This window comes from Drosophila montana, unplaced genomic scaffold (genome assembly GCF_035044405.1).
Source record: "Drosophila montana isolate Dmon_TW-CO22-7 unplaced genomic scaffold, ASM3504440v1 contig_3833_1, whole genome shotgun sequence".
NCBI lineage: Eukaryota > Metazoa > Arthropoda > Insecta > Diptera > Drosophilidae > Drosophila > Drosophila montana.
Window position 1 is genome coordinate 398,461 of NW_026998704.1, and position 14,904 is coordinate 413,364.

Below are 14,904 nucleotides of genomic sequence, written 5' to 3' on the forward strand. Positions count from 1 at the left end.
ATGGTCAATGGGACAAAAGCTATGAGCGATATATTGAGTTTGTATGTCGCTGCTATCGATAGAGCGTAAAATACCAAACATATCGATGTGGCATACAATGCCAGACGTATATCGCCGGCAGCAATCGAATTCGTGTACTCGATACCTCATTTGTTGTTTGTCAGCCGGCTTGCTGTGAAAATTTGTTTATGCGTGGATAAAATGCACAATTAATAAATAAATAAAATGGATACGCAAATTTTAGATGCCGTAAACGACTTTCTGGTAAGATTAAATAAAGCAGCAATTATTGTGTATCTTCTAAGCGCGCTAATTTACGCAGAAAGTGGACTCCATAGACGAAGCGTTTGTGAGCGTCATTTTATTCAAGTCCGAGGATGACAAGGCAAGCAATTTTACAAATAGTTTGAGTAAGTAAACCCATAAATTCTGTTTCAGCACGCATTTAATGTGGTCTTCTTGCAGTTACCGCATTCAGCAATGTGGAAAATCGGGAACAGGTACTGCGCTCGTATTTGCTGCGGGCCGCAGAAGCCCCAAGCTACCACATGCAGGTGCTGATGGGAGCGCTACCCAAATTGGTGGATGCACATCTCATTACGGCAAGGTGGGTGAGTTATAAGCAATATGATATATCAATATTGATATGCGTACAATTATAGAATGCTGTGCGACAAAGTTTTGTCCTGCGAGAAACTCGACTATGAGCGCAAAACCTTTTGGATCGAAAGTTTTCGGCTGATCAAAAAGGTCATCGCGCATGTGGACTATAAGGGCGTGCGTGAGATCATGAAGGCGTGTCGCGACAAGGCCCAATGGTTTCCACTCAATGTCAACGTCACATATCTACCCCAATTGCTCGCCGTGGAGGAAATCATACGCTTTATATTCGATCGTAACAACTGCCTGCTGCCCGCCTACTTCATAGCCAATGAAATAATGCGGCCATTTCCCTATCACTGGAAACTTAACAAACTGATGACTGATTTTGTTGAGGAATTCCGGGCTACAGCGCAAATGGTTTCGATCATTGGCCACGCAAATATGCTGCCCATTGTGGAACATTTTGGCTATGCGGATCACTTGATGAACTCCTGGCGACTGGATCACAACACATTGAAGTTCAACTTTAAGGGCAGCCTGCCGTATGAGCCTGAATTGCTAGAGGATCAGACGCCGTTGTTGCGCTATGTGCTGGAGCAGCCGTACTCGCGCGAAATGGTTTCAGTCATGCTGAATCTGCAAAAGCATCAGAAGCAGCGCTACAATGCGCTCGAGGAGCAGCTGGTCAATCTGATAATACATGCCATGGAAATGACTGAATCGAATGATGCCACTGCGGGCAGTGGCTTCAATGCTACCGACGAACAAATCTCACCCAACGAATGGGTGTGGCTGCATCTCTCCTCACAGCTGATTTACTTTGTGCTCTTTCAATTTGTCAGCTTTATGCACATTGTATTGGCTCTGCATGAGAAGCTATCGAAGCTGGAGCTGCGCAAGGGTCGTGATCAGCTTATGTGGATACTGCTGCAGTTCATCTCAGGCAGCATACAAAAGAATCCCGTAAGTAGGCCAACTTGGACAATCCATGACTATAACTTATGAATTCAATTTACTTCTTTTACGCAGATCACCAACTTTTTGCCTGTGTTCAGACTCTTTGATCTTCTCTATCCGGAACAGGAGCCACTCAAGCTGCCCGACTACAACAAGTCTTCCCTGGTGCGTCACATGGCGCCCATCTGCATCTGGATACATCTAATGAAAAAGGCGCGTGTGGAAAATATGAACATAACACGACCGCTGCCGATTGCCCTTAAAAACCATCAAGAGTGCGTACTTTATATCTTTATTGATTAAATTCTTTTTTATAAACAAATATTTCTTGCAGCTTTCTGCAGCATCTGGTCGCTCCAAATAGCATGATGAACGTCACGTTGGGCAATGATTTCCGCATTATACTCATCTGCAATGCATACTCAACAAATCAGGAGTACTTTGCGCGACACATGAATGTATTGCTAGATGCCATGAATGGGAATGCGAAGTCAGCGAATGGCACACCGATACCAGCAGTTACCTATTCCGTTTCAGTGCTCGACAGCCTGACGGTGCACAGCAAAATGTCGCTAATACACAGCTTTGTTACGCAAATGCTGAAGCAGGCGCAGAGCAAGACGCTGGTCCCGGCACCGGCGCTCATTGAAACCTATGCCAGATTGCTGGTGTACACTGAGATTGAGTCGCTGGGCATTAAAGGTTTTCTGAGTAAGCTAGATAAGATAAATGTTAACTTAATAGCTTATTCTATGTGCATATGTGTTCTTTATAGCCCAACTGCTGCCAACAGTCTTCAAGAATCAGGCCTGGGCCATGCTGCACACGCTGATGGAAATGTTCTCCTATCGCCTGCACCATGTGCCCACACACTATCGCGTCCAGCTGCTCTCACTGCTCTACACGCTCTCCTCAGTGCCGCCGACCAATAAAATGCAATTAAATCTATGGTTAGTTGGTTTATTAAAATACTTTCTACAGTACCCTATTAATCGTGCCTTTTCCGCAGCTTTGAGTCTACAGCTTTGCGTTTGATAACCAGCATTGGCTCCGCCGAGTTTCAGTCACAGTTTTCGCGCTATTTGAATGATAAGTCGCCTGGTGGCGTTGCGTCCAATGAGAGCGAGGAGCTAAATCGTGTTCTCATCTTGACTCTGGCGCGTTCGATGCATGTTCATGGCGGCGGCGATGAATTGGCCGGTTGGTGCAAGGATTTTCTGTCCAACATAATGCAACACACGCCGCATTCATGGCCAATGCAATCGCTGGCCTGCTTTCCGCCCGCACTCAACGAGTATTTTACACAGAACAATCATCCGGCGGAGAACAAACAGCAGCTGAAAAAGTCCGTGGAGGAGGAGTATCGCAATTGGACATCCATGTCCAATGAGAACGACATCATTGCCCACTTTATAAGGCCCAACACAAATCCGTTGTTCTTGTGTTTGCTTTTTAAAATCATATGGGAAACGGAGAGCATCAGTCCCGTGGCATACAAGTGAGGCACTGCCCCCTGTAAAACAGTCCTTTAATTAATCAATCGCCTTTTAGAATTCTAGAAGGGATTAGCGCACGTGCCCTGTCCACACACTTGCGCAAATTCTGTGATTATCTGGTCGCCGAGGTCGCCAGCTCTTCGGATGGACGCGACTTTATACACAAATGTGTGGATACCATCAATAACATGATCTGGAAGTTTAATGTGGTTACCATTGATCGCCTGGTGCTTTGCCTGGCGCTGCGCACGCATGAGGGTAACGAGGCGCAGGTGTGTTTGATCATAATTCAATTGCTGCTGCTGAAAGCCTCCGAGCTGCGCAATCGCGTGCAGGAATTCTGCAAGGACAATAATCCCGATCACTGGAAGCAAAGCAATTGGTAATTGGTCTTTTAAACAAATTCCAAACAGAATCTAAAATTTTTCTACATTTTGCTTGCAGGCACGAGAAACATCTGCAATTTCATCAAAACTATCCCGAGAAGTTTGCGCCGGATGAGTCTGCATCGCAAATCCCGCTACCCGTTTACTTCAGCAATGTCTGTCTTCGTTTTCTGCCAGTGCTCGATGTGGTTGTGCATCGCTTCATTGAGCTGACCATACCGAATGTGCACCAAATTCTGGGCATCATATTGGATCACTTGAGCATACTCTATAAGTTTCATGGTGAGTGCAGCTGCCTCTTCTCGCTGCACATTCATAAGCTTTTATTTGCTGTTTTCAGATCGTCCCATTACCTATCTGTACAATACGTTGCACTATTATGAGCGCATTCTGCGTGATCGCCTGCCGCTGAAAAAGAAGCTGGTAAGGCTGTTACCCAAGTCGTATAAAGAACACCGTTAAATCTGTATTTCATATAGGTTAGTACCATAACAAGCGCTTTTAGTGAGATACGTCCGGCCAACTGGAGCGTCAGTGAGCCGTATAAAGTTTATCTGCAAAGTCAGGACGCTTTATGGACGCCCGAGCTGAGCTACTACATGAATCTCATTAGAAGATTGGCTGACAGTGAGCTATAACCAGCGAGTACTTTAAACATTTGTTAATGCCCAATCCTCTCTCCCCTTTAGCTATCAGCGGGAAGAACGTATTCTATACCACCGATTGGCGTTTCAATGAGTTTCCCAATGCACCCACCCATGCGCTATATGTTACCTGCGTGGAACTGCTTGGCCTGCCCTTGGCGCCTTCAGTGGTTGCGGGCAACATAATCGATGTGATTGTCAATGGTTACGCTGTGGTGCCGCAAAAGGAGATTCACAGCTACATCAATGCGGTGGGCATTGTGCTGGCGGCCCTGCCGGAACCCTACTGGAGTGCAATTTACGATCGCCTGCAGGACATGCTTAACACGCCCAACATGCTCAACTGGACATACCGTTTTAATGCCTTTGAACTGTTCAATTTCAAGACTGTGAGGGAGGCCATGCTGGAGAAAAGCTACGCTGTGGTGCTGGCAGTAGCGCATGCGGTGTTCCATCACATGGGCGCCTTCAAGCTGGCAGCCATGACCAGATACATCAAAGAGAAACTGAAGCCCTGTGTGCGCACCGAGCACCAATTGCTGTATCTATGCCATGTCTTTGGACCGTTTCTGCAGCGCATTGAGCAGGAAAAACCTAATGCGGTCGCGGGCATAGCCATATTTCTCTATGAAATGCTAGAAAATGTTGACAAGCAGCATGGACCCAAACCGTTGGAGTATATGGATCAAATTTGCGACTTTCTGTGAGCATTTTGTGAGCTATTTATTATGTATATATGTACTAAGGATATTTACTTTTATGCAGCTATCACATTAAGTACATACACGTGGGCAATATTATCAAAAACGAATCGGAGGCAATAATCAAAAGGCTGCGACCGCAGTTGCAAATGCGTTTGCGCTTCATAACGCATCTAAATCTGGAGGATATACACACAGAGAAGATGTAAGCTTTATATGCAAATGAATGTAATTTATTAAATTTATGTATTTATTATAATTCAATAGCGCTGACAGCAACGCAAATTCAACCACAAATGCAAATCAGTCGCCATTGCAACCACAGCAACAGCAGCAGCAGCAGCAACAACAAGCTCAGGCAGCGGCTGTGGCTGCAACAACCACCAGCTTGCCACTGGGCAGCGGCGGCAGTGCTCAACAGCAAATGTACCTGCAACACATGCAGCAGCAACAACAGCAGCAACAACAGCAGCAGCAGCAACAACAGCAGCAACAACAGCAGCAGCAACAGCAGCAGCAACAGCAGCAGCAGCAGCAACAACAACAACAACACTTGCAAAGCATGGGCATGCGTCACAACTAGACAACAGCAAACAAAATACTACTAAAACAACAACAACAACTAGCTTTAGCTTAGGTTCTACGTATTTATTTAAGTATTCATAGGTTTAGTAGCAGTCCGGAATTCACAATGCACATATTTCTACACAATTAGCACAGCTCAGCTTAGGGATCAGGTTTGTCCGCTAGCAGATCACCTCGTGCCGTTCAGTTGTGCACTCGATCTTTTCTGATATGAACGCTTTTTGTAGTTTACTTTTAACGCTTCTCGTCTGCTCGAGCAGCGTTTGGAGTGAGCTGTGCGATCGAGGCACTGGCGAGTGCAAGGAGCTGTCCGCCACGGACTGTCCAGTTTTATTCTATAATCAGCACCTGATTGGAGAAGAGATCAAATATTGCAACGAATTTGAGGACATCGTGTGCTGTCCATTGCCGCTAAATAGGCAAAATCAAGCGCCAGCGGATGTTACTCGTCCCTTTGAGAAGGGTAAGCAGCAGCACCAGTAGTTATTATATAAAAATTCAACTAATCCTCCACTCCGCTCCTTTCCAGAATGCAAGCACTTCAATGATATCAGAGCATCTTGCCATAACTCGCCGTTCATTGTGGGCGGCACCAAGGCAGAAGGTCGTGAATTTCCGTTCATGGCGCTCATTGGCACCACCGAGAAGGGCGAAAAGAACATTAAATGGGACTGCGGCGGCACATTAATACATCCCAAATACGTTGTTACGGCTGCCCATTGTCTGGTGACGATTGAAACAAAGGAGCAGCGTTTGGATCCCAACTTCGATTCGCCCAAATATGTGGTGCGGCTGGGCGAATTGGATTACAATAGCACCGAAGATGATGCACAGCCGCAGGACTTTAAGGTCGTGAACTACGTGGTGCATCCCTTCTACAGTGACGATGATGAAGGCAACCTAACCAACGACATTGCCGTTATCGAGCTGGATGGGAATGCGACTTTGAACGAGTATGTGGCACCCGCTTGTCTGCCGCCCAGCACCGGCAATGAGAATCTGCAGCTAACGGCCGCCGGCTGGGGATTAACCGAAGATGCGGGCAAGAAATCTTCGCATCTGCTTAAGGTAACCCTCGAGCGTTTCGGCGATGATCTGTGCGAAGAACGGCTCGAGCTGGTCATAGAAAGGCGCACCCAGTTCTGTGCGGGCTCCGTCAACAGCAACGGCGACACCTGCAACGGCGACTCGGGTGGACCCATTTTCGTGCAGCATCCGCATTACAATTGCCTGAAGCTGCTTCTTGGCATCACCTCCTTTGGCCGCATCTGCGGCACGAGAGGTCTGCCCAGTATCTACACTAAGGTTCACCTCTACACAGATTGGATTGAGAATATTGTGTGGGGTGAGTAGTAATTAAATGTTGTCTTCAGTCTGCAAATTGTGTTTGTTTTTATGTACTCGTTTTATCAGTGTAAATTAATTACTACAAATTATGTTAATTAAAATGTCACTTAATATGTAAAGTAATTGATAAATTGTCTTTAAAAACTTTTATCAAACGTGTTTAACATATATTATATCCGACTTCCTCTACCTATTTTACATCAAAGTGCACAAAGCAAATTCTATACATATGTATGATATAATAACAATGAGAAAGTTACAGTTCAACTTGCAAAGCTTTCAAGTTAATTGCAATTGTAGTTCCCCTCTGGACTGGTTTTAATTTTTATGGTAATACTTATTCGAGTTTTCTTAGAGGGGATCTACTGTAACGCGAATGTTGTAAGTTTCCCAAATATAGAAAATTTTGTCAATTAGTTTATATATTTTAATGGTGTTTACTAAATTTGTGGGTGAAAAGTGAGGTTAGGTCGGTTTCTTTTAAGATATTTTTATATTGATTTCTTTAGCTCTACTGCAGCTTTGAATACGATAGAGTTGAAATCAAAGTCTACAGAATGCTTTGCTCCATCTGATCCGCATAGCTGCTTCTGGAAATCATTGCGTGTAAAAATTATCTGCCTTTATTGGCATTGTTTTCCATTATGACTCCGAATTCTATTCTTATGTTCCGCTTTGGAATATCGTAGACAATACTGAGAGTAAGAAATTCAACGGTACTTCTCATACATAGATGCTCCCTCTCCCTCTGCCTGCGTGCCCTTTGCTTTTCGACGTTCGCCAATTTGAGCAGATTTAAGTGCTGCCACTCAAACAGCACTTTTTAATATTGCCACTTGGTTAAAAAGAGATCGCCAGTTGCACAGCAAGCAGCTGCAGTATGGCAACATTAGAGCTTTGCCAGCTCTATTGCTCACGCGCTCTCAACAACTTTTCAGATGCCTGCAAGTCCGGCTTGAGCTGGCGATGCCAGTTAGTATTTCGACGTGCTACGGAACAGACGTGTGCTGCGCCAGAGCTATTGTGATTGTGTTAGTGTTTGCCGCCGAATTGTGCAAGGCACGTACTGTAGTTGATCGTGTGTTTACTGTGGGGCCCGTATAGAACGCGCCGTTGCAATAAATCAAGCGAAAAGTATTTAATTAGCAAAAAATGCAGCAAAGCGAAATGTACATTCGATGCGCATTCGATTTTTATTGATTAACACATCGCACACAAACAAGCCAAACGTGAGTGTGTGTGAGTGTGAGTGTGGGTGCTTCGATCATCAATAGTTGTGTTAGGGGTGCGCGGAGTGTGCAACACCGTCTTACCGTTGCTTCAGTACCTTAGATCGTAATACTACTCTACGTTCAAAGTGCCGCGCGACTGCATTGTTTTGACTTTGATCGTGTGCTAACCCCTCCCCTCGTTGCTCGGCTACCTGCCCCCGCTGTCAAGCGCGTGCGTGTCGTAACTTTTGATTAGCTTTTTTTCTGCGATTCCAAGACTCGTCTTCAAGTGCCAGTGCCCCGTCGCCCGCACCGTCACCCGCACCGACAACGTAGCAGGAGCTGCAGCTCACCCTTTGGAACATTGCGCTTGGCGTTTTTGTTGTTTTTGTTTTTCGTATTTTATCGCCGCCTACATCGCATAATTTTTGCAGCTGTTGCCGTTTCGAAGGTGAGCATCAAAGGAATTCACATTTGCCAGTTATTGTTCTTCTTTGTATTGTTGGCAGGAACACAGGCATACATTTATTTATATTTCGATTCTTTTTTTTCTTATTAAATGCCCAACGAATTTTGTACTGAAAGTTGCGCACTATAAATAGATCGGACAGGTGTTTTCCTGTTGGGCGAGCGCTTGTACAGAGAAAACATCCTTTAGCCAAAGCTAGCTTAAACCATTTGAGAATTTTAAATGGAATTTGTGTTTGTTAGCTTCATTATTATGAAATTTTGAAATTTGCATCTGTTTGCCTCACTATTAGAAAGATTAATTTACAGGCTTGATTTTAACTTGGGGATAAATTAATTTTTGTATAATTACATTCTTGTGCATGGAACATTTGGATTCTAATCTCTAGAAGCTCAAATTTCCAAGCAATCTCTGTAATATGATGATGACACACCTTTTCTTCATACCTCATCGATATTTCAATTATGTTTTTGCCATACGATTTGATTATTGCATATTGGTTGACAGCTGCTTTTAGTAATTATTCTGCCTTCACAATTGCCGTATTGAATGCTCATCCAATGTGGGCTGTGGATGCTGTCGCAGATGAGATCATTTCTAAAATCAAAGTGAAAAATCAACCGCAAGACGACGAGAACACACAGAAGACAAAAGAATGGCCAAAATAATAAATAAGAAAACAAAAACAGCAGAAAATACTGAATTCTTGTGTTTGGCTTGTAAGTCCATTAATCACAAAGGAAACGCTGAGTCCGCGGCTCCAAAGTTTTGTATACTGAGTCAGAGACGATATTTAAATACTTTCATTAAATACAAATGCGGATTGTTTTTTTGTTATTGTCTCTTTTGACCGCTTTGTGAGTTGTTTAGCCTGTCTTGACTTGTCCAACAGAATCTACGTGTAATTAATTGTGGGTTTTGTTAACCGAAAATTCATTGCCGGCCCGAGCCGCACTTTTATGGCCTTTGATAAGAGCCGCTTAGCAAAACCGCCAAAAGCATTCGATATGTATCTGACGCTCTGACAGGCTCTTAGAATCGAATCCGAGTCTGAGCGGTTTCTGGAAATACGTCGAACCTCAACTTACAAATAAGCTAACGAATTTCGATTCGCCGATATCAAATAAAGCGCAAGTCATAGCCAAACACTTGAGAGCAAAACACAAATGACCTTGAGGGTAATAACTCTTCGGTGTCTGTTAGTCATGCCTGGAATGCAGCCGGACCGCATTGGCGGGCCGTACGCCAGTGCCTTAGCCCCCAGCTGCAAAAAGCAGCCAGAGCTAACCAAACCGGATGGCATCTGCATGCATCTAACAACCGAACAGCAGAACCCACACACAACACACACACACACACACACACAAACACTTATACACAGATAAGCACAGTGAGCGTTAGAAGTATTCGTCAGTGAATCGCTGCTGTCCACGCAGTTATGAATAGAAGCTTGTGGATATTAAATTTTATGAACATACTTAGAACAGAGAATTTCAATAAACGAAATGCCAATAAAATTTTTTAAGCCCAGAATAAATAAGAAACAACAAAAAAAAAGTGAGAATGCGAGGAGCGAAACCAGTCGTCAGATTTGTCTAATGTGCGGGCGCCGAATACGTTTCGGTTAAGCAAACTGGTTAGAAATACACACAGAGAGAGGCAGAGACAGGGAGAGAGAGAGGGAGATAGAGTCGAGTAAGAGAGCAGGCGCTGCTCAATTGGAGATTCGTTTGCTGACGAAAAAACCTTGATGCGCATCTTGACTCTTTTAGCTGTATTTTTTATATAAAATCTACAACAACAACAGCTGCCAGCTGTAACATTCCATTTAACTAACTGAGCATATTTGACAGCTGAATAATTAATTCGCATATTTATGCAGTTGTTGCTTTATCTTCAATCACAGCGAAGTGCGCAGCACGTCTAAAAATAATAGTTGTTAATAAATGAAATTTCAATTAGCACATCACATGCCAATTGTTGTCTTAGTGTATCCTTCTTTGCGTTTTTGTTTGCATTTAAAAGTTCGTTGCCTAAGTCTTTCGTTATGCCTCGAGGTCATGCACTACAGAGCATGCACACATGTGTTGAAAGGTTAAATTGAAGCGCTGCACATGTGTGTAATACGCGGCAGCGGACACAGACGACCCTATAAAGCATATTCATTTCCGCTCTATATTCAAATTGGAGTTTTCTTAAAGTTTTAAAATGCTTGTAACTTGCTCCCTTAGAGCTGTCAAATTAGCTATGTAGATTTAATATTGTGCGCTTAACAACTAGCTGTCAATTTATAATGTACCTCAAACCCAGCTAACGCCCCCTCAACCCTTCTGTAAGTCAATAAGTCTCTTTGCCCGTTGGTCTGCCTGTTTATATGCTGCGTAAACTGAACCTAAATCTTACTCTGTATATAAAATTGAGTTGGCAAATTAGCTATGTAGATTCTGATATCTGTGCGTTTAACAGCTTGCTGTCAATTTATAATGTACCTCAAACCCCCCTCAACCCTTTTGTAAACCAATAAGCCTCTTTGCCTGTTGCTCTCCCTCTTTGCACGCTGCGCAAACTGAGCCTAACAAATTTTTGTATTTGGCCTCTCGAATAACACATATTTAACGAGTTGGTGTCAAATTTTTGCTGCAATCGACTGTCTGCCGCAAGCGCTGCGATCTAAGCGAATTCGACACGTAGGCTCACATTGATTTACCCTACCCCCCCCCCCTCCTCCTCCTCCCTCCCTCGCTCATTTGAAGCGCCTAATTATTTGGCTGCAGCCTTGAAATCATACGCCAAGTTATTTTCAAACATGTTGCCCATTAAGTGGAATGCAGGGTATTTAATAGCCGCACAGCGCTTGATTGGCACACACTTATTGGTTTTTGGCATTTAGTTTTTGGCTCGAATTAACAATTGTTTTCAATGCCATCGAAGCAGCAGCTGCACACAATTTGTAAGCGTCTCGTGTAAATTGCCATAATCGTAATCGCTCATCAAAAAATGACGCAATTGGCCAACAATCAATAAGTTGGGCGCGTGTTCAGCAGCAGCAGCAGCTGCGCCAGGCGAAGCGACCTTTAGCATAGCCAACGAGATCTAAGCCAAATTATAAATCAATGCACGGCAGCATTTATGAGGGCTTCACAAGTTTTCAATAAACTTTTAAAAGTCACGCAAAATTTCGCTGAAAATGACACCGAAAATTGTTTACAGCGAAAGTCGCAAATGCAAATCATTTGGCAGCGCCAAACAAAAGCCGCCCGATTTTGCCGTTAATTATTTTTGTTTTTTTATTTAAATCAAGTGTGTAAAGTGTAAAAACGAAGAGCTAAATGGAAAAAATAAACAAAAGTCATTTGTAAATTACAAAAAAAAAAAAGAGAGAAGGATTTCGCAAGAGCTGCTTGGCAACAGGTGAGCAGCTATCGGGCATGTGTCTAATTGTGATTTAATGTTTATAAATATAATTGACGTGTGCACACATCAGTTCGCAATTTGTGCGCGGACTGTGCCCACAACAAACTGAACTTCAGTTCAAATGAAGCTACTCTAAACAAGATACACAACAACAACCCAAATAAACAGCAACAACAACAAGCTGATGAGTCGAGTCGAGTCGAGTCTCAAGTGCGGGCCCAATCGTTGTCGTCTCGACTGCCTTCTAATACCAACAAACCGCTCAGGCAAAACGGCCATCAGTTTACAATTGTTTGCCATCTTGAGATGAAATATGATCTGATAGGCAATGTTTGTCTATAAACACGGCTGTGTGCGTGTGTCTCTCCCTCTGTGTGTGTGTGTGTGTAGCTCGAATGTCTTTGCAGTTTTTGGTATCAAGTTTAATAGACAATAAACACGACAAGCGTCTAACAAATAAGCGCTTAACGCTGCTGCCTGAACCCTGACCTCGACTTTGACTATAATTTTTATACTATTTTTTTTTTTCGGCTAATAAAGCTAAATAAAACTTGTGTAGCTTGTTAGGCTTGATTCTTGTGAAAGTTGATTGCTGATCTATCTAAGCATGTATGCGTGCTTGTGTGTGTGTGCGTGTGTGTGTGTGTGCGTATCTGTGACTTTCCATAAATGCGTTTTAGAAACCAACAAAAATAAACACCAACATTTTAATTTAAAGATAGCCAGAATAAACAGTTAAGTTTGGGCTGCCGACTATGAAATACTCTAGCAGGCACATCAATAACAAAAAGAAGTGAGAGTGATCTAGTTGGGAGTGCCCGACCAGGGAATACCCTGAACCTTCTTTTACCAACACCTAATGCTGTTCACACAAGCGGTTAGCGGGGGGTGGCGGTAGATACAAAATGAAAGATACTTGATATATATATATACTATTCTAGAAGCTACATGTCTAGTTGCGTGACTTTAACCCTTAAGACCTAGGAGGTTTGGTCAAATAACATAATTTCTTTATCGATTATTATCGATTGTTTGTAAAACGGGACAAGTTATCGACTATCGGGAAAAAACGTGGACACTAGAAGAAGCTACGTTCAATATGTGTAATCTCTAGCTCTTATATGTACTGAGATCAACGGTCAGACAGACGGACAAGGCTAGATAGACTCGGCTTTTGATGCTGATCAAGAATATATATACATTATGGTGTCAAAGATGCTTCCTTCTGCCTGTTACAAACAGTTGCATCAAAAATTGTACCCATTTTCAATAGGTTGAGGCTATAAAAAACAATAGATTGTTACAATTATTTAACAAAAATATTCATATCAAAGTTTTGTAAAATAAAATAAGAGGCTTCTTATCATATTATCCAAAAATAAAAGCACAATAAATGATTATTATGACCAACTTTGGTTAACATATCTTAATTATCAAAACCAAATGATTTAAGTACAATTCTCTTTTCGTGGTTCATTCATTTTTCCAGTGCGATATCGACTTAATGTTTGTCAAAATCTTAAGATCTTAAGACCCGCAGCCTATTATATATTTAAACAAATAATTTGTGCGTGCCTCAGAATTGAACGTCAAACAAATTCACCTTCATAGTGTTAAATATTGGGTAACATAATGTAAATAGCTGATGCAAGTGTAAGAAATAGCGCCCAAAACGTGCTTGATTTTGTTGTATGCTAGGCATAAAACGAAAGACTTAAGACACGAACTGGCTGCACCAGTTCGACTAGATTACATATCGCACAGCTAATTTATGTTAATTTGATCCATAAATATGCATCATTATTTATAGCTAAGCAGTTGACACTTTGCAGTTCCAAGCCAAACAAAATTACTTTTGCGATAATTAATTTTTTTTTTAACGCCGCATTCCAAGGCACAAAAAAAGCGCCAAGTGAAATAGAAAACTGATTAATGAAAATCGATCGAACGGGCCGCAAACAAACGCAACTTTCACTGTGGCCCGTGTGTTTGGTGTTTTTTTGTAGTTTTTATTTGTGATGTGTTTATTTTATTAACTAAATTGATTAACAAGCAGCAAGGCTTAGCAGTTGGCCAAAACGCGGCGGCCCAGATGCCAAATGTTGCACATGGGCACTCGCATCAAAGTCACTCGAGGACGCAGCGTTGGCCAAGTTGTTAATCAACGGGGCAAATACCGACAGATCCGCAGCCGCGACACGGCACGACACGAGTTGTTGGCCAAGTGGCGCTATTTATGTCACGAAAAAAAAAACTAAGCCAAAAGACAAGCGGACGGGCAGGCAGACGGAAAGGCGCGCAGCTGGCTATGGCAAATAGCCTGATAGCAACTATTGTGGGCCAAATTGGCATCGAGTGTTTGTCAATCACATTTTCGTTCAATTGCGGCTTCAAATTTTGGCGAGCTCGCAGCGAATAGAAATCAAATCGCGCTCTCTCACAATAATCATACGCATCATAATGAGCATCGACATAATGACGCCGACTTTCGCAGCTCGTCAGCAGCTCGACGTCAAAATTGAAATTAAAGAAAAAAAATTCAAGTAGCAGCCAACCGCTAATAGCCGCTGGCCAAAACACACGCACCTAACGCATACGCCATGTGTGTCTATCTGTCTGTGTGTATGTTTGTATTTTTGTTGCCTCTTTCAGTCGAACTTATCAAAACTTCAACGTGCAGTTCATCAATAAATTGCGATTAGAAAGTTTGTGTGTGCGCTATGAATATAATTTTCTGTTCAATTTTTTATTAGCTAATAATAACAATAAGTTTGACTCTCTCATGGCTTCGACTCTCAGCTGACTACAAAGCACATTCAAAATCTAATAAAATCAGTTGAATCTGACAATTTATATTGCAACAGCGTACGGCAATTATATATTATACAAAGAACTCTGACGGTAAACAAATTCTTTATCGGCTCAAATAGTTATTAATATTATTATTATAGAGACTGATAAAGTACCTCAAAGTTGACATAAATACTTGAGATATTCCAAACATCTGTTTGTGTATCTTTGCAGTTATAATAAATAAATAATTAAGCTTTAAGCCATACAATTTAGCTATCGAATCGTAAAGTAATCAGAT

General features: G+C 42.5%; 3 protein-coding genes across 6 annotated transcripts in view; all 3 read left to right on the forward strand.

Moving 5' to 3' along the window:
• The first annotated feature begins 119 nt into the window (after positions 1–119).
• On the forward strand, positions 120–5,403 carry MED23 (mediator complex subunit 23). The gene is made up of 15 exons (XM_064695780.1): positions 120–264; positions 323–410; positions 466–607; positions 663–1,566; positions 1,633–1,835; positions 1,895–2,271; positions 2,336–2,510; positions 2,570–3,058; positions 3,112–3,438; positions 3,501–3,724; positions 3,783–3,865; positions 3,922–4,069; positions 4,132–4,789; positions 4,852–4,992; positions 5,055–5,403. Exons 1-15 carry the CDS (start codon positions 226–228, stop codon positions 5,368–5,370), a joined length of 4,314 nt encoding a protein of 1,437 aa, XP_064551850.1. The 5' UTR covers positions 120–225; the 3' UTR covers positions 5,371–5,403.
• A 179-nt stretch (positions 5,404–5,582) lies between these two features.
• LOC135437727 (serine protease snake) lies at positions 5,583–6,842 on the forward strand. The gene is made up of 2 exons (XM_064695781.1): positions 5,583–5,835; positions 5,902–6,842. Exons 1-2 carry the CDS (start codon positions 5,583–5,585, stop codon positions 6,723–6,725), a joined length of 1,077 nt encoding a protein of 358 aa, XP_064551851.1. The 3' UTR covers positions 6,726–6,842.
• An 852-nt stretch (positions 6,843–7,694) lies between these two features.
• Positions 7,695–14,904, forward strand: part of nahoda — a 30,701-nt gene continuing 23,491 nt past the window's right edge. For 3 of the 4 annotated variants that reach the window (XM_064695768.1, XM_064695769.1, XM_064695771.1), the window contains exon 1: positions 7,696–8,381. The gene's annotated coding sequence lies outside the window, so the exon portion shown is untranslated. Of the gene's footprint in view, positions 8,382–14,904 lie in introns of all 4 variants that reach the window. The other variant, XM_064695772.1, reaches the window with a different exon arrangement.

Excerpts from the sequence above, each read along its gene's own strand:
- MED23 (XM_064695780.1), top strand. The coding sequence starts at position 226 with ATGGATACGCAAATTTTAGATGCCGTAAACGACTTTCTG. Across the intron at positions 3,439-3,500 it reads CACTGGAAGCAAAGCAATTG|GCACGAGAAACATCTGCAAT; the intron begins GTAATTGGTCTT and ends TTTTGCTTGCAG. Across the intron at positions 4,790-4,851 it reads GATCAAATTTGCGACTTTCT|CTATCACATTAAGTACATAC; the intron begins GTGAGCATTTTG and ends ACTTTTATGCAG.
- LOC135437727 (XM_064695781.1), top strand. The coding sequence starts at position 5,583 with ATGAACGCTTTTTGTAGTTTACTTTTAACGCTTCTCGTCTGCTCGAGC. Across the intron at positions 5,836-5,901 it reads TACTCGTCCCTTTGAGAAGG|AATGCAAGCACTTCAATGAT; the intron begins GTAAGCAGCAGC and ends GCTCCTTTCCAG.